The 18,464-nt window shown below is 40.7% G+C and overlaps 1 protein-coding gene across 1 annotated transcript in view; it reads left to right on the forward strand.

Annotated features, from left to right (window-relative positions):
• LOC311143637 (tomoregulin-2-like) overlaps positions 1-18,464 on the forward strand; it is a gene marked incomplete at both ends in the record, with an annotated part of 189,724 nt that overhangs the window by 73,792 nt on the left and 97,468 nt on the right. Inside the window, one exon of the mRNA XM_084179505.1 lies at positions 13,235-13,261. Coding sequence (XP_084035631.1) covers positions 13,235-13,261 — 27 coding nt within the window. The remainder of the gene's footprint in view (positions 1-13,234; positions 13,262-18,464) is intronic.

The raw sequence follows: 18,464 nt of genomic DNA on the forward strand, positions 1-18,464 counted from the left end.
CGCTGCAGAATGCTGTGGTAGCCATACTGGTTAAGTGTGCCTTGAATTCTAAATAAATCACAGACAGTGTCACCAGCAAAGCACCCCCACACCATAACACAAACTCCTCCACGCTTTACGGTGGGAACTACACATGTGGAGATCATCCGTTCACCCACACCGCGTCTCACAAAGACACGGCGGTTTGAACCAAAAATCTCCAATTTGGACCCCAGACCAAACAACAAATTCCCACCGGTCTAATGTCCATTGTTCATGATTCTTGGCCCAAGCAGGTCTCTTCTTCTTATTGGTGTCCTTTAGTAGTGGTTTCTTTGCAGCAATTCAAAAATGAAGGCCTGATTGGGCTCCCGAGTGGCGCAGTGGTCTGAGGCACTGCATCTCAGTGCTTGCGGCGTCACTACAGACCCCCTGGTTCGATTCCAGGCTGTATCACAACCGGCTGTGATTGGGAGTCCCATAGGGCACCTCACAATTGGCCCAGCGTCGTCCGGGTTTGGCCGGTGTAGGCCGTCATTGTAAATAAGTATTTGTTCTTAACTGACATGCCTAGTTAAATAAAGGTTAAATAAAAAATTAAAAATAACATTCACACAGTCCCCTCTGAACAGTTGATGTTGAGATGTGTCTGTGACTTGAATTCTGTGAAGCATTTATTTGGGCTGCGATTTCTGAGGCTGGTAACTCTAATGAACGTATCTTCTACAGCAGAGGTAACTCTGGGTCTTCCATTCTTGTGGCGGTCCTCATGAGAGCCAGTTTCATCATAGTGCTTGATGGTTTTTGCAACTGCACTTGAAGAAACATTCAACGTTTTTGAAATGTACCGTATTGACTGACCTTCATGTCTTAAAGTAATGATGGACTGTCGTTTCTCTTTGCTTATTTGAGCTGTTCTTGCCATAATATGGACTTGGCATTTTACATCTTCTGTATACCCCACCTACCTTGTCACAACACAACTGATTGGCTCAAAAGCATTAAGAAGGAAATAATTCCACAAATTAACTTTTAATTGAAATGCATTCCAGGTGACTACCTCATGAAGCTGGTTGAGAGAATGCCAAGAGTGTGCAAAGCTATCATCAAGGCAAAGGGTGGCTGCTTTGAAGAATCTCAAATATATATACAGTATATATATATTTATATATATATATATATATATATATAAAATACATTTTGATTTGTTTAACACTTTTTTGGTTACTACATGAATCCATATGTATTATTTCATAGTTTTGATGTCTTCACTATTATTCTACAAAGTAGAAAATAGTACAAATAAAGAAAAACCCTTGAATGAGTTGGTGTGTCCAAACATTTGACTGGTACTGTATACATAATACCGTTCAAAAGTTTGGGGTCACTTAGAAATGTCCTTGTTTCGAAAGAAAAGCATTTTTTTTTGTCCATTAAAATAACATCAAATTGATCAGAAATACAGTGTAGACATTGTTAATGTTGTAAATGGCTATTGTAGCTGGAAACGGCTGTTTTTTTTAATGGAATATCTACATAGGCGTACAGAGGCCCATTATCTGCAACAATCAGTCCTTTGTTCCAATGACACATTGTGTTTGCTAATCGAAGTTTATCATTTTAAAAGGCTAATTGATCATTAGAAAACCCTTTTGCAATTATGTTAGCATAGCTGAAAACTGTTGTGCTGATTAAAGAAGCAATAAAACTGGCCTTCTTGAGACTAGTTGAGTATCTGGAGCATCAGCAATTGTGGGTTCGATTACAGGCTCAAAATGTCCAGAAATAAATAACTTTCTTCTAATACTCGTCAGTCTATTCTTGTTCTGAGAAATGAAGGCTATTCCATGCGAGAAATTGCCAAGAAACTGAAGATCTCGTACAACGCTGTGCACTACTCCCTTCACAGAACAGCACAAACTGGCTTTAACCAGAATAGAAAGAGGAGTGGGAGGCCCCGGTGCACAACTGAGCAAGAGGACAAATACATTAGAGTGTCTAGTTTGAGAAGCAGGTGCCTCACAGATCCTCAACTGGCAGCTTCATTAAATAGTACCCGCAAAACACCAGTCTCAACGTCAACAGTGAAGAGGCGACTCCAGGATGCTGACCTTCTAGGCAGAGTTGCAATGAATAAGCCATATCTCAGACTGCCCATCTTAATAAAAAAATGTTATTTGCCAATCTGAGATATAGCTGTTCTTCTGTATCGAAACAGGGGCAGCGGGAAAAAAATACATTTACATTTTACATTTTAGTCATTTAGCAGACGCTCTTATCCAGAGCGACTTACAGTTAGTGAGTGCATACATTTTCATACAGAAATACATGTCATCTATGCACTTAAATAGTGAATGGAGGAGTATTTTCTTCGTGGTTTATTTTCATGCCAGCCTGTTGTAAATATAAGCAATGTGATTAATATTTGAAAAGTTGAAAAATAAATATAGTAAGCCTAGCCTATAGAAAGCTGATCCTCCTCTTTTCAGTAGAGGCCATCACTCTGTTTTCTCGCACAATTGCGTAGCCTATTGAAATGTTGCACAACATGAGCTCATGGGCTCTCATGAAGTGTTTGATTTGATTTTCGAAAACATTTGCATTGATGTCAGAGTGATTAGAGGGACAATAGAGTGCTGAGTACCAGGCAGTTAGCAAGTTTGGTAGGCTACTATTGACCATCAGCAGCATCAGAGCTCGGAGAAGCCTAATTAGCATGACTAAATGTTCACATGGAATTTGACTACCTTCATGACTGGTGACCGCTGATGTGGCGGTAATACGGTCAACGCAACAGCCCTATGCATCATCAGTTTTCCTCTTACACTGTATGTTACTGTCATGTGAATTTCTATCTCTAATTCACCCTAAGCTTGAATCATTACCAGAGGTTGTAAGGCTCTGGTTTTAATCATCAATGATTCAAGGTCCACAAGTCTTATCTGTATTTTTATTCATGGAGAGAGCTCTGCTGCCAATGACACAACATACTGTTTTTATACTTCTTGACAAACAAAGGCACTATGCTCCTCCCACCTTTAGGTGGCTTTCTTAAACAGTTCCCGCCTTCCCCCTTGAATGGTTAGTACCGCCCCCTCTGTTAGTGGGTTGACACTACATGATAATTCTAACATTTATACTGTGTTTGGGGTGAAATTCTTTAGTCATTATTCTTAAAATCCAAATTAATCTAACAATCCACCCCTTTGACTAAATATTCCCACATTCAGGATACATGTATTTTACAAGCATGATTAATCTCAGAGATCACATCAGAACTAATAAACATTTCATCCAATTGCGGTCTTTCAGGGTCCAAATCCTCGTCATCCACCAAGCCTGGAGGATCGTTTTTCACATTCCCCTGGTCAGAGTCCGGAGTCAGTCCATCTCTCATCATTGTTTAGATACTGCATTTCACCAACGCCTGAGTCACCAATCCTCGGACACAGGGAACAAGACAACAACCACATAATACAAGAATACCCATACAAACACTGATCGCTCCTAAGATGGTGGCTGCTAGGGTTTTCCATTTACCAAATATTTCATCAAACCATCTATCCACAATGTACTAACTTCTGAGTTCAGTTCATCCTTCACTTAGTGCAGTTAAATCTGTAAGAGCTCTGGTGACTGTCCCATCCAGTGTGGTGTTGTTAGGGATAAATGTGCAACAATGGCTTATCTTTCTATAGACACCGGCCCTTTCTGCCTGATCTAGAACCAACCTCTACTAAGTTATGAGCAGGATGGCGGATAATCGCTCAGAGATCCCCTTTACTGCATCTCTAGTCTGGTCAATAAATCGTTGTTGGTTGTAATAGATATAATTTATCCAATCCATATTTTTGTTTATTGTCACCCACCAGAAAAATGTTGTAGTAAAACTCTCCCATATTTGATTTATAGCTTTGTATTCGTCTGGAACACCCCTGGGGATGCCTATACCATCTATCCAAATTGGGCTATTTCCTTCCTGACTTATTTATTTTTCTCCTAATTATTCTTCCTGTCACTGGTCTTTGATGACCAATTCTTACAGGTTGGACCAACAATACTGGTGCACAAGTACCCACCCATCCCTCTGGTAATGTCTGTCGAATGCTCCCTTTGTTAGTGCATGCCCACCACACATCAGTCAGAGGGATGGTTAGGCTCCTAATTTTTTTTTTTTCCTTCCTTATCTAAATCAGTCACATTAATTATCTCCTTACAGCCATCAAAATCACCCAAGTTACGGGTGCCATTTCTATGTCTGTAACACTGTTATTCACCAGGAGTTAAAGTGAATCTAGGTGGGCTGGCCCAGTATGTCAATTTTGCCAGCCCAATCCCTGTGCAATTTGGCTCTTTTTGATTGGACCCCAGGTCTAATACACAGGGAAACATTGCCTTTGGCATTGGGGCGGTCAACATTGTTGGTCGCCCAATGGAGCATGCATAACAATTGGTCTCCCCCAAGGCCCTAGCGGTGTATTTCATCCACTTTAACCAGAGATTCTCATCAGGGACCCCCTCCAATTCCCCATTGTTCCATTCTTGGAGGAGAAAATCTTTCATAGTGGACGGGTTAGTCAAATTGACTCCGTCATCCCTTGACTGATTTACTCGGTCTATTGCCATTAATGGATTAATGACAGTACCTGCTCTCTATATATCTTTTTACTCCATTAAATGTAATCTTAGACAAGTATCCCGTCCGTATACGTCCGCGCCAGCCCAGTAAGTTCTTTTCATGTCCTCTTTAGTGACCTTTACTATCGTTACTACCATCTCCGTGGGGATGTCGTTATCTTATCCTCCATCTGGACGTCCAGCCCCCCCCGTCTCATATCTCCGTCCCCCAGTATATCTAAATACCTGAGCCCAGGAACAATCTGCCGAGGGAGCTGAACATAAATACAACGGGATCTTATAATCCCATGTTGCTTGCTTATCTTGCTCTGATAAGATCCCTAATCCTAATTTTGAATCTTACTCCCCACCCCTCTCTGACTCCTATTTTGTAGATCACTCGCCCTTGACGGTCAGTATGTCGGGTCGCTTCCCTTTTATTTCTTAATAATGGTAAGGCCATAGCGTAATTGGTGCGAGGTGGTGGTGGATCTTGACATACCATGACTATTGCCGAGACTATGATGCAGCTCAGGGTCACCCATATTCCCAAAAACCGCCAACCCTCTCCTGTCTTGAGTCCTTCTGCTCGGTACCACCCCATACTCACACCCTAGGAACACACTACAGTGATGATAGGTCTGGGTAGGAGATCTTCGTTGACAGAGGTGACCCCCGGACCCTGTGGCCCAGTTCCGCTCGTCAACTCTGCGTGTGCTAAGCGGTGCTTGTATGTGGTCTTACCTTCTTGCAGTGGGTAACATGGACCCAGGTTCCTCTCTCTGCTATTCTAATGGCCAAGGTGGTGACCAACATAACCTGATAGGGCCTTTCCCAACAGGCCTGCTTCCAGTTTTCCTTCTAGTGACTGGATGCTCACCAGTCACCTGGTTAGATAGTGGGTCACCTTCTCCTTTAGTTCACCTGTGGGGCACAAAACCTCTGACATACGGGTGTGGTTAATAAACTATCTTCACACATGTTCAGATTAATGTAACAATTTCTGACTGCATTCTCTTTTTAGACTATCTAAAAAATGTTTTTTTTTAAAGTATTTTGTCCTCTCCTTCGTATATTATCTAATACAATTAGCCTCTTCCCCCCTCTTGACACATAGTTCTGCTTATGTGTCAATTTTTTCCACCTTCCTAAACATTCCCTTAGGTTATTTATCAACCAATTGCCATGCCTTTCATTTTTTAGATTGTTTTTTGCTTCTTTATTGCTCCTCCCACTTCCTTTGTCTTTATGGTGGCTAAATTCGACTTTCATTCAGTTCAGAATCAATTAGTAATCCAATCAAACAATCTCTTATCTTGTAAAAACACTTATGTTTAGTTCAACCTCTGTTCTACCCCGGCTCCCCCGGGCTTGACCTGAAGACTGATTGTTGGACATGACAAGTCTATTTTTTAGGTCACCTAAGTATTCTGCCTAGCAACAAAGAATAAAAACCTCTATGTTCGTGATTAACCCAGTTATTTCTAATAGCCCACCAAAAAAAACCATCATCTTTAAACCACGACCAATGTCATCCCTCTTTACTCTCTACCATTTGGGTAACATCCCTGATATATTTATGAAAAGCTAAGACTGTTTGGGAAGAGAGCAACAACATAACCTGTTCTTCCTCCTCAGAGTTCCAAATGATTTTACCATGGGCTGCCATTGCCTTCCCATAGATAAGATCACTTAATTTACCCGTATGCAGTACATAATGAGTACCCAAGCTTTACAGCAGTCTATCCTTACCAAAAAGCTCATCATTCTTCATCTAATTTTTTTTTCTTCTAGTCCTTATCTACCTGATCCTATTGCTAAATCAATGATCTAGGCAATAGTTGTCTCGCCTTAGATTGTACATTCATCTGATTACTGCAGCTTATTCCATGAATTTAGTTTCAAATATCACCCAATAAACCGTTCCATCCCACAGCATAGTAAACACCACCTATGAACTGTTGAAAATTCCCTAAATTCAACATAACAACCCTTTATAAACATCATGCTGGGTGTGTTTTTATTTTATTTGAAAAACCCATTTGAAAAATAACAATCAAAGATAGTTAGGCTCAACTTAATTTGGTAGCTCCCTCTTATGACCTAAATACTGGCTAACTTCATAAAATCCCTCAAAATTCCTCGAGTATACAATGATTATTTAATTGATTACTCTAAATCTGCTACATGTGATCTCATTCAAATGATCCATTATCAATTATTTGATCCACCCCCTAGTAAAATCTCTCTCCCCTTCTATTCTGGAGTTCTACCTCTCCCAGCTATTTCCCCTAGTGGCCATTAAATACTCGTCTGTTCCTTTTCTTACTCTGTTAGTCTCTGCTTTTCAAGCTCCAGAAACTGTTATCTCTGTCTCTCAGCCTGCTTGTTTTTCAAACCTAAACAGTTTCCTTCTCTCTTTTTCTTTTATTCTCTCCCTCTCTAACTTCCTCTGTCTCTCTAAGTCTGTCTCTGCCTCTCCTTTTTCCCGCCAACCAGAGCCACAAATCATTCTCCTTGTCCTCAACTCAACCCTCACAGCTCTATCGCTACTTCCCTCCTATCATTACTGAATCAATGATAATACATTTACATTCTAGTCACCTAGCAGACGCTCCTATCCAGAGCAACCTAGTGAATACATTTTTATTATTTTTATCTTTATATTTTTTTTTTTACTGGCCTCCCCCCGTGGGAATCGAACCCATAACCCTGGCGTTGCAAACACCATGCTCTATCAACTGAGCTCCATCCCTGCCGGCCATTTTCCCCCCTACCCTGGACGACGCTGGGCCAATTGTGCGCCGCCCATGAGTCTCCCGGTCGCTGCCGGCTGCGACAGAGCCTGGATCCGAACCAGGATCTCTAGTGGCACAGTTAGCCCTGCGATGCAGTGTCTTAGACCACTGCGCCACTCAGGATAATAATAACTGCAATAACTATCAATAATAATTATAATAACTATTACGAATTACATTGTCCTTTTTCTGATGTTCTAAATGTAGTCTATTCCATCACTTTAGTTTAAAATATAAAGTTATTTATAACAAATCCAGAACCCACCACAGGCTGGCGCTATTCCCCCAGCACAACAGCCAATGCCACTTGCTTCCCTGTAACGAAAAAAAATTATCGCTTTTAAAATTTTCCAACTATTTGTATTTTCCCGCTAACCCATTTCAGTTCGCTATTCAATATCTTTAACAGTTTTCTCTGATTCGGCCCCAATCAATAAAACAAATGCTTGATATTGTCCATCAGCATACACTTAATGACATTCCTACCATTTGAACTACGTCCTGTCTCTCACTCCCCCCCCTCTCCTGCTCCTTCCTACATTATGGGGGAGGCGCGGGAAACTTCCCTACAATCTTCCTTCTTAGGAAATAATGTCATTCGTACTTATAACATATTTTCATAGACCTGTCTAATGCAACTTTTAATACACGTAAAAAAACTCTCTCTCTCCACCCATTCCTTATTGAATAAGTGCGTCTTCCTAGTTACCCCATAATCACGCCTCAAATATTTTATTTAGCATTTAACCAACCAAATACTAAGTAGTATCCGGTTATCATTTATACCCGCCGTTGAATTCCCTCATACACACATATTTCACCTTATGCCATTCAAATGCCCAACACAACAGAATAGTTCCATGCAATTCTCTATTGGTTCTTACAAGTCGCTCTGGAACAGAGCGTCTGCCAAATGACCAAAAATGCAAATGTAATTATTCTGTACTTTCTCACTCATTACGTACGTCTACGTTTGAGTGCGAAAGTTCATACATATGCATCGTTGGACTTCTCAAATAATCGCTTTGTGGTGTTTTTAGCCAATTCTTAATTGACAAGAATCATTTTTTCAAACATTTTACCCGTTGAACCAAAAAAATTGACTGTCCTATTCCTTTTCCCCTGCAGTCACGATGGTTAAATATTCCTTTGTCCCCGTTAATGCATTTTCGCGCTTAAAAAACACACTCGCTGTCTCCAGCCCCTCCTTTCGCTGTTTTTTTCATCTAATTTTATATGCATCTGCCTACTAACTTTTTTACTTCGAGATGCCCAATAAATTCATACCTCTTCTCACAAATGGATCCATAAACCATATTTATTCGATCTCTTTAGAAGTTTTATTTCCCATGGCGGAAAAATAAAATCCCCCCTCTAGTAATAATTCCCAGAATTATTCTTCTAGGAGCTATTATTTTAGTGCGTCTTTTGAGCCAACGTATGATTTGCTTTTGTAATTAACCATTTAAAATTATTTAACCCCTAACCCAGAGCTTTTATTTAAAACTCTGGTTTCATGAAAGGGGTCGATAACCATTTTTTCTCACGCAACCTATTTTTTTTTAGCTCCTTCCTAGAAATAATTATCACGTATACTGATGGATCCTTAAGTCTCACACGTACACAACATTATACAATCATTTGCTAAACCTATTTGTAACCTAGAGGTCGTAACTGCTCTAGTTTCATGAAACACACAGAGTTCTAGCAAATCCCCAGCCGTATACGCGACTTTTGACACGTTCATCCATAGCACACGACGAAAAATCATCCCTTTCCCTGTTTATCGTAGCACTGTACCCAGTACAGTCTCAATAAAAAACTAGTTTACATTGGTGATGGCCTTCACCCCTTGTCATTTCGGACTAGATTATTCTGGTAATAGCTATTTACCTAGGGTCAATTGCGGACCATCCCTGTTTCGTAATAATTATTACTTCCTTTGACTTTGGTAACTATTATCTGCCCTCATACAAGAATCACTTATTCTCATACAAGTTCAAATCATTTTACCAAAATCCATGAATAAAAATTACTGACCTTTTCCTCGCAGTCTGGATTAAAATGCTTTTTCAAACTTGTTAACGTCTTTATCGTTCATAAAGAGTAATCACCGGCCTGTTTATTAACCTTAACGTCGAAGGCCAGGACTATTCTTCACGGATGCAATCACCCGGCCGTGCACGGATTTCGGTGTCTCTAGAACGATAAAGATGTATTAAGATCCGGCTCGAAGGACCAATCTGTCATGTGAATTTCTATCTCTAATTCACCCTAAGCTTGAATCATTACCAGAGGTTGTAAGGCTCTGGTTTTAATCATCAATGATTCAAGGTCCACAAGTCTTATCTGTATTTTTATTCATGGAGAGAGCTCTGCTGCCAATGACACAACATACTGTTTTTATACTTCTTGACAAACAAAGGCACTATGCTCCTCCCACCTTTAGGTGGCTTTCTTAAACAGTTCCCGCCTTCCCCCTTGAATGGTTAGTACCGCCCCCTCTGTTAGTGGGTTGACACTACATGATAATTCTAACATTTATACTGTGTTTGGGGTGAAATTCTTTAGTCATTATTCTTAAAATCCAAATTAATCTAACAGTTACGTCACTCAATTAGCCCATGTCAGTAAAAAAAATAATTAATGGATTGGTAAGTTAGTCTAGTTAGTCTAGCCAGCTATCTAAACTTGTAGTAATCATGGCCAAATTACCGACTGGGCATACAGGGCACGTGCCCAGGGGCCCTGACCCCCATTTGATTTTCTTAGTCACACTCAGTAATAATATTAACATGGCATAAGTCATGGCAAAATGTGTAGAATTGCAAGAAATGTGCTTTTACAATTTTTTTAAAATGGCAGGAAATTAGCTGTAAAACTGCCCAAAAAAATGTACGAGTTTTGGAAAGCAAACATATTTGTTTAACTTTTGTTAACAGATCTGACTGTACGTATTAAATTATAGTTTTTAATCCCGGTGCTAACTTAATGTGAGTTAATGTGTAGTGGCTATTTGTATAGCTAATGGGCTATATGTTTGTAGATCGACTGAGGTGAATGAAGCTAGAGCAAACAATATCATAATGGCTGGATACATTTTTGCATGTTTTTGCTGTTTTGGTGATTTTTGTTTGTGCGTGCATTTAGGTGTGTGTGTGTGTAATGCAAAGACACTACACTCACTGACGTCATTATAGCTTTGCTTCTGGTTCATGTCATGGGCTTTCCGTCTGGTCTCAGCCAGAAATAATAATGAGAACTGTGGGCCGCAGTAATAACCCATTAAACATGTACATCATTTTTACATGGGATGAGAAGTGGTTTGATACACTTGGCTGCTTGCAGTGCGGCTAATACCCTCAGCCTCCATTACACCTCTCTCTCTCTCTCTCTCTCTCTCTCTCTCTCTCTCTCTCTCTCTCTCTCTCTCTCTCTCTCTCTCTCTCTCAGAGAAACCTATTTCTCTCTCTCTTCTTTCTCTCTCCCCCTCTCGCTTTCTTTCTCTGTTCTCTCTCCCTCCTACATAATCTATTCTACTCTATGAGTATACACTGAGAGTACGAAACATTAGGAACACCTGCCCCTTCCATGACATAGACTGACTATGACCATGACCATTACCATGTGAATCCAGGTGAAAGCTATGATCCCTTTTTGATGTCACCTGTTACATCCACTTCAACCAATTTAGATGAAGGGGAGGAATTTCTAAGCCTTGAGACAATTGAGACATGGATTGTGTATGTGTGCCATTCAAAAGGGTTAATGCGCAAGACAAAATATGTAAGTTCTTTGAAAGGACATCCAGCCAACTTGACACAGCTGTGGAAAGCGTTGGGGTCAACATGGACCAACATCCCTATGGCATGCTTTTGACACCTTGTAGAGTCCATGCCCCGATGAATTGAGGCTGTTCTGAGGGCAAAAGGGGGTGCAACTCAATATTAGGAATGTGTTCCTAATGTTTTGTACATTCAGTGTATATAGTTTCTCAAATTGTCATTTTTAAATGTGTGTTAGTGTGTGTGTGTTAGTGTATGTGTGTGTGTATGGTACACTCAGAAAACAAAGGGTTCCTAAAGGGTTCTTCAGCTGTCCCCATAGGATAACCCTTTTTGTTTCCAGGGAGAACCCTTTTTGGTTCCAAGTAGAACCCTTTTGGGTTCCATGTAGAACCCTCTGTACAATGGGTCCTACATGGAACCCAAAAGGGTTTTACCTGGAACCAAAAAGGGTTCTTCAAAGGGTGCTCCTATGTGGACAGCCAAATAACCCTTTTATGTTCTAGATATCACATTTTTTCTAAAAGTATTTGTGTGATAGAGAGTAATGCAACATTGCCTTAGGTGACTGGGGCACAGCGAGGCAAAGCAAGGTTAATAACCTTCCCCTGCTATTCCTCTCCTCTCCTCCCCAGTAAAAGGTAGTCTTTATCTCATGTGGATCTCCTTGTTAAAAACAAAGGTAAAATGATTGTCTTATTCTCGTTAACTCATTGAGAGACTTAAAGTATGTCATAAGCTTTACAGTGAAGAACAAAGATGGTTAACTAGGGGTCCTGGTTTCCAGCCGAATCAGATTTGCAAAGGAAACCTAGGTTGTGTTTTTAAGTCATACCATAACAAAACCTTTTTAAAAATTTGCAGCATTAAAATTAAAATAACGTTTCTTATTGGACAAGTCCTGGTAGTGCCTCCCTGTTTCAGCCCATTTTCTTCAGTTTGGTGCATAATAAACATGACTGTAGTGAATGTTCAATGTCTGCTTTCCCCTCTAGGCGTTTTAGCAGAGTGGTCTGCTGCATCTCATGTTCAACTAGCTTTCACAGTCTCACATCAGAATTAGAAGTTCATTCATGTTTCTCAAACGTCAAATTTCGAAGTTTGTGTTTAAGGTCAAGTTTAGGCATTAACTCTGATTTTTTTAAGGTTAAGCATTAACTCCAAATGGTTAAGGTAAGAGTTAAGGTTTGGAATAGGCTTAAAACACAAAACTCAAAAACAACTTTCTATCACAGGATTCAAGCATGCAACCTTTGGCACCACAGGCAGTTGCTTAGGACCATCCCCGTCCTCCCCGTCCACAACCACAAAGCAAAACCGGAACCTACTTGAAGGTTACAGTGCTCACTGTTGCCCCTAGTGGCCATTTACCACGTCATCTCCCGACGCCCTCAGACATGGATGGATGTCGAATACTGACTTGTATCACAGGTGACCTGGCTGGTCATGTTACCACTGCAGCAGCTCCAATAAGTGGCCATCAGTATCCCTTTCAGAGGTGTATCGCTAAACAAAAGAGTACGCTAGATGTCTTGGAGGAAGCTTTACAAGCATTCAGCAGGATTCGAATGGGCATACAGAAAGATGTACCACACAAACATATTGAGCAATGGGAAATAGAATACATGATCACATAGAAGTTTGTGATGTGAGGTCGGGATTGTGCGGATTGTAACGCGACCAATGCACACGGATGTGTCCGCATGTAAAGTGCCCACAAACATTCAGACACATATTCATACACACACACACACACATTAGCCCACACACAGACACTTGTACACACACACACAGACAGGCACACACACGAAATAAAGATGTTTAGCAGGTGGCCTGCTTCATATGTTGTCGCAAAGCCCTCTCAGAAGTTGTCTTTAATTAACAACTGTGTTTGTTCTCTCTCTCTCTCTCTCTCTCTCTCTCTCTCTCTCTCTCTCTCTCTCTCTCTCTCTCTCTCTCTCTCTCTCTCGCTCTCTCTCTCTCTCTCTCTCTCTCTTTCTTTTCTTTCTTTTCTTTCTTTCTTTCTTTTTTTCTCTCTTGCTCTCTCTCTCACAGATGCCGGCTCAGGCTCGGGAGATGATGGTAAGATTGCTCAACTATTTAATCTTCACTTGTTTCCATTATCCCTTACTGTTGTCTCTGTAGTCGTTTTCCTTCCCTAGAAACAAGACTGGCCATATCACACTACTTGGAATTGACCTTTCACTTAACACTTCTTTCAGATTGGGGAAAAAATACATCTTCACAAACATGCACGCATGCCCTCAGTGAACACACTGCATGGAAAATTTGACAAACACATGTTTGTATTCTCTCAGACAAGCAGGCACATCCTGACACACACCGTGCAATCCTAACCTTGAACTGAACAATCATGCAGGTATACAGTAAACACACTCTCAGGTGCTTAGCACACACTTGTACACACACCTGTACTATCATACACAGTCACATAGTCTTGCCAACTCTCTGACCACTTCCAACATACACACAGACTCCAACCCCCCCTCCTTCTCAACGCAATTATGCCCACATATATCCACTTCTGAGAGCAAGGTGATTGTGGAACCTTTTCTCCTGAGTGTGAAGAGTGAAAGACACGAGAGCATTGCCTGCATCCCAAATAGCACCCTATTCTCTTTATAGTACACCATTTGGGATGCAGCCATGGTCACAGAGCCTGACGAGGGAAATGAGTTTCTTCTCTGTGTCGCTTGCTCCCTCTCTCTCTCTCTCTCTCTCTCTCTCTCTCTCTCTCTCTCTCTCTCTCTCTCTCTCTCTCTCTCTCTCTCTCTCTCTCTCTCTCTCTTTCTCTCTCTCTCTTTCTCAATCTCTCTCCATCTCTTTCTCTCCATCACCTTATCTCTCCATCACCCTCTCTCTCTCTTTCCCTCTCCCTTTCCCCTTCTCTTCACACTCCTCTTCTTAATTCAGAAATTACTCTTCTCCCGGGGGAGCCAGCTGTGCATGTGTCTGTGTGTGTGTGTGTGTGTGTATTACCCCTTTCATATCTAGACAAAAACAATAAAAGGGGGGTATACATTTTATAATAATGGACTGTTTGAAAGGGGGACATAAACATTGCCTTATGTATTTTTACAGGTAACATACCATGAATTATGTCTTAAATAGGTATTAGTATGTGAATGGGGTTAATTTGCACAAGCTGGAAGTGTTGGATGTACAGTATGTTCAATATTTTTTTTCAATGAGTGGTGGGAGTCAGAAGGGGTGTAGAGTGTGTAGACAATTGGAAAGGTGATTGGAGTATGGTTGCAGATCTGGGATAAAAGTAGAAAGGAGTGGGAATCTTTGGAGCAGATGACAGGAAAGGTGTGTGTGTGTGTGCTTACATGCATGTGTGTGAGAGAGATGTAATTCTTGTCGCTGTATTTTCGGTGTTTGTGTAGCTTATGTACTGTTGATTTGTGTGTGTATGAGTTAGTGTGTGTGCGTGCGTTTGAGTGCGCTAGTTCGTTCATGCTCACATTTGTGTGGTCCTGTGTGTGTATGTGTGTTTGTCCATGCAAGTGTATTCATTCATGCATGCTTATGCTGGAATAAACAGTATCCCGGAACCAGATATGAGAAACAAATTACACTCTGCCCATGGACCTGCGAATGAGAGACGGACAGAGAGAAGCAGAAATGAACGGGGTGGGAGGTTAACCAGAGAAATTGGACAGAAATGACCAGAGAGATGAAGAGAAATATAGGGAGAAGCAGGAGGCAGAGAGCGATAATGGAGATAGAGTGATAGAGATGGAGGGAGGGTTGACAACGATGAGGAGGAGGAGGTAGAGATAGATGGAGAGATAGTAGAAAGGGGAGGATAGCAGGAAGAAGAGATGACAGTTTATGGGTAAAGAGAAGGTTAAAGACAGAGCTATAAAAGGGGGGTTAGGGTAGTACAGAAGCACCAGCACAAGAACAGCCCCCAATAAAAATAAAATGTATTTTAATGGCCGACGATACATTTCAGAGTTGAGCTGTTTAGAGTGGTCTGGTAGGTCCAGAGATATAGATGAGGAGGTTTGGTCACACACATACACACATGCATGCACATTGAATTGAATTTCTTTGGGTAACAGACATTACAGCAAAATGTACAATGTGGGCCCAGAGAAGATCACTTAAAAGTGTTAATTAAAACGCTTGTTTCCAAAGTGGTCCTCGATGGTAAAAACAATAACACATATACAGATTAAAAGTCAAGACAAAATGACAAACAACCATAAATGCATTCATTTATATTGACATCCTAGAAAGTGGTATTATTCACTGCACTTTCCCCTAACCTAAAAAATCGAAACGTATTCATTTCACATTTCAACCTTAAAAAATAATGTATTCATTGCGCATCATAACTTTCATTTAAATAAATGCACCTGACCAGCAGTATGAGGCACAAGGGGCAGTGGAGGGGTTTATCTTACTTAGACAACCTTGTCCAAATAAAAACCTTTACTTGCTTTTTAAAGCTTATTCTTTGCTTGATATCCAACGGGAGGCTATTCCATAGACAAATGCCTGTTTAGAAAAACGTGCTCCTCGCAGTACTGTTTACTCTTGGGATTTTACAAGACATAACACTAGCTCTGGTATTGTAACTGTGCTGGTTATAGACCATATCAATGTGGTTTTTATATAACCTGGGGCACAATCATTTAAGATGTCAAACATATGATTGAGTTTAAGTTGGTCCACTCTGGACTCCAAAGGCAACAAGCCCACCTCCCAGAACTCCTGTATCCCGGAACTCAACATATACCTGATAACATTATTTTCCATGACCTGCATTCTCTTTTGCAGCTTTTTTGATAGCCCACTATACCAAGCAGAGCACGCATAATCAAAATGACACTGAATCAAAGTTGAGACATGCAGTTTCTTAACTTTGATGTTAAAATAATTTGTTCGCCATTTTTGAAAGAATTTTAGCAGCAATCAGGTCTCCAGAAAGGGATTGATCTAGGGACACACCAAGATAAGTTAAACTTCAATCTCCTTGCCTGCACAGTTTACCTGTATCTTGTCAGCCCAAGAAATCTATGTTTTGTCCAAACAAAATCAATTCAGTTTTTCCCAAATGTAGCGACAATTTGTTGTCAGTCAACCGATCTCTAACATAATTCAATTCCTTGCTCAGGGTCTCCTCTATGCAAGCTGTATCATTTCCTGATATCAGTAAGGATGAGCCATCAGCATAAAGCAGATGTTTGCACTTTACTGTATCTGGCATATCATTGACATATATAAGAAATAAGAGAGGCCCTAAAATGTATCCCTGCGTACTCCACAGGATATTTCTTAGGCCTCTGACAGATCATCACCAACATTACATACTTGTGTTCTGTTGGTCAGATAAGACCTAAACCAATTCACTGCTACATCATTCAGACCCATGCATTTCAGTTTAATTAGGAGAATATCATGGTTCACAGTGTCAAAGGCTTTCTGCAAGTCTAACATGAACCTACCTGTATAGATCCCCTTCTCACTTTCCTGCTTGATGTGGATAAGGCAAGTATCAGTGGAATGAGCTGTTCTAAAGCCAGATTGGAATTCATAAAAAAAGTTTGTGCTCGAGAAGGTATCCCTCAAGTTGATAAAAAAAAAAAAAGAATCTCTCAACACAGAACTGTAGTTTTCTACATTTGTTTTACTGCTGTTCTTTTGGAGCGGAACCACCCTGACTGTTTTGAGATCATTGGGGAATTTACCACTACTAATAGAAAGGTTTACAATATGCATTATCATCTTAGCAGTGACACAAGCACTATCCTTTATGAATCTTGCAGGAAGGTTATCCAACCCAGATGCTTTGTTTGTGCTCATTAAGCATAGTAGATTGGACACTTTGTCCTCTGTTACCATGCACAGCTCAAACAAATCGTTTGTGATATCTTTGCTATGGTAAAAGTTGTTGATGAAAGACTGGCCACTGTGTCTAAGATCTCGGAGGTGATCCATTTCCCTGACTGCTGTTTGATTCAAATTTGTTTCATCGGAGCCAGAGAGTTGAGTGCAGACAGAAATATATTTTTAAAAAGACACCAAGCTTGATCACCATCATCACAGTTTACTACATAAGACCAATCAAAATGTCCAAGTACTTCTACAAAATGTTCCTTTGAATATTGTTTCATAGACTGTACCTTCATGTAGTTATTACTTGGCTCAAGTAGTATTGTGGATTTCTTACGAGTACAGTAGGTTACCATATGATCACACAAAAAAACTATATTTAAGACACCTGACTGACAGACCTTCTCTTTTTCTGATACAATAATCAAATCGAAAGTTGATTTACTGTCCATACAATGGCTTAACAATCAGTTGTTTCAGTCCAAATAACTGATTAAAGTTATACAGGGCATTTACTAGTGTACTTTTCTTGGGTGGTAACTGCACATTTCTATTAAAATCGCTAAGCAGAATACATTGCCTATCAGCAAGTACATTGTGATCACAGCAATTTGATTCAACTAAATCATATAAATTATTCTGCTTAGGAGGCCGATAGCACACACAAACGAGTATACAGCACATTTGGAAAGTATTCAGACAATCTACACACAATACACCACAATGACGAAGCAAAAACTGTTTTTTGACATTTTTGCAAATTCATTACGAATAAAAAAACAGAAATATCAAATGTACATAAGTATTCAGACCCTTTACTCAGTACTTTGTTGAAGCACCTTTGGCAGCGATTACAGTCTCAAGTCTTTTTTGGCATGACGCTACAAGCTTGGCACACTTGTATTTGGGGAGTTTCTCACATGTTTATCTACAGATCCTCTCAAGCTCTGTCAGGTTGGATGGGGAGAGTTGCTGCACAGCTATTTTCAGATCTCTCCAGAGATCTTCGATCGGGTTCAAGTCCGGGCTCTGGCTAGGCCACTCAAGGACATTCAGAGACTTGTCCCGAAGCCACTCCTGCGTTATCTTGGCTCTGTGCTTAGGGTCGTTGACTTGTTGAAAGGTGAACCTTCACCTCAGTCTGAGGTCCTGAGAGCTCTGGGGCAGGTTTTCATCAAGGATCTCTCTGGACTTTGTTCCGTTCATCTTTCCCTCGATCCTGACTAGTCTCCCAGTCCCTGGCGCTGAAAAACATCCCCACAGCATGATGCTGCCACCACCATACTTCACCGTAGGGATGGTGCCAGGTTTCCTCCGGACGTGACGCTTGGCATTCAGGCCAAAGAGTTCAATCTTGGTTTCATCAGACCAGAGAATCTTGTTTCTCATGGTCTGAGACTCTGTATGTGCCTTTTGG

The sequence above is a fragment of the Coregonus lavaretus genome (assembly GCF_964263955.1).
Source record: "Coregonus lavaretus genome assembly, chromosome: 16".
In the NCBI taxonomy this organism is placed as follows: Eukaryota; Metazoa; Chordata; class Actinopteri; order Salmoniformes; family Salmonidae; genus Coregonus; species Coregonus lavaretus.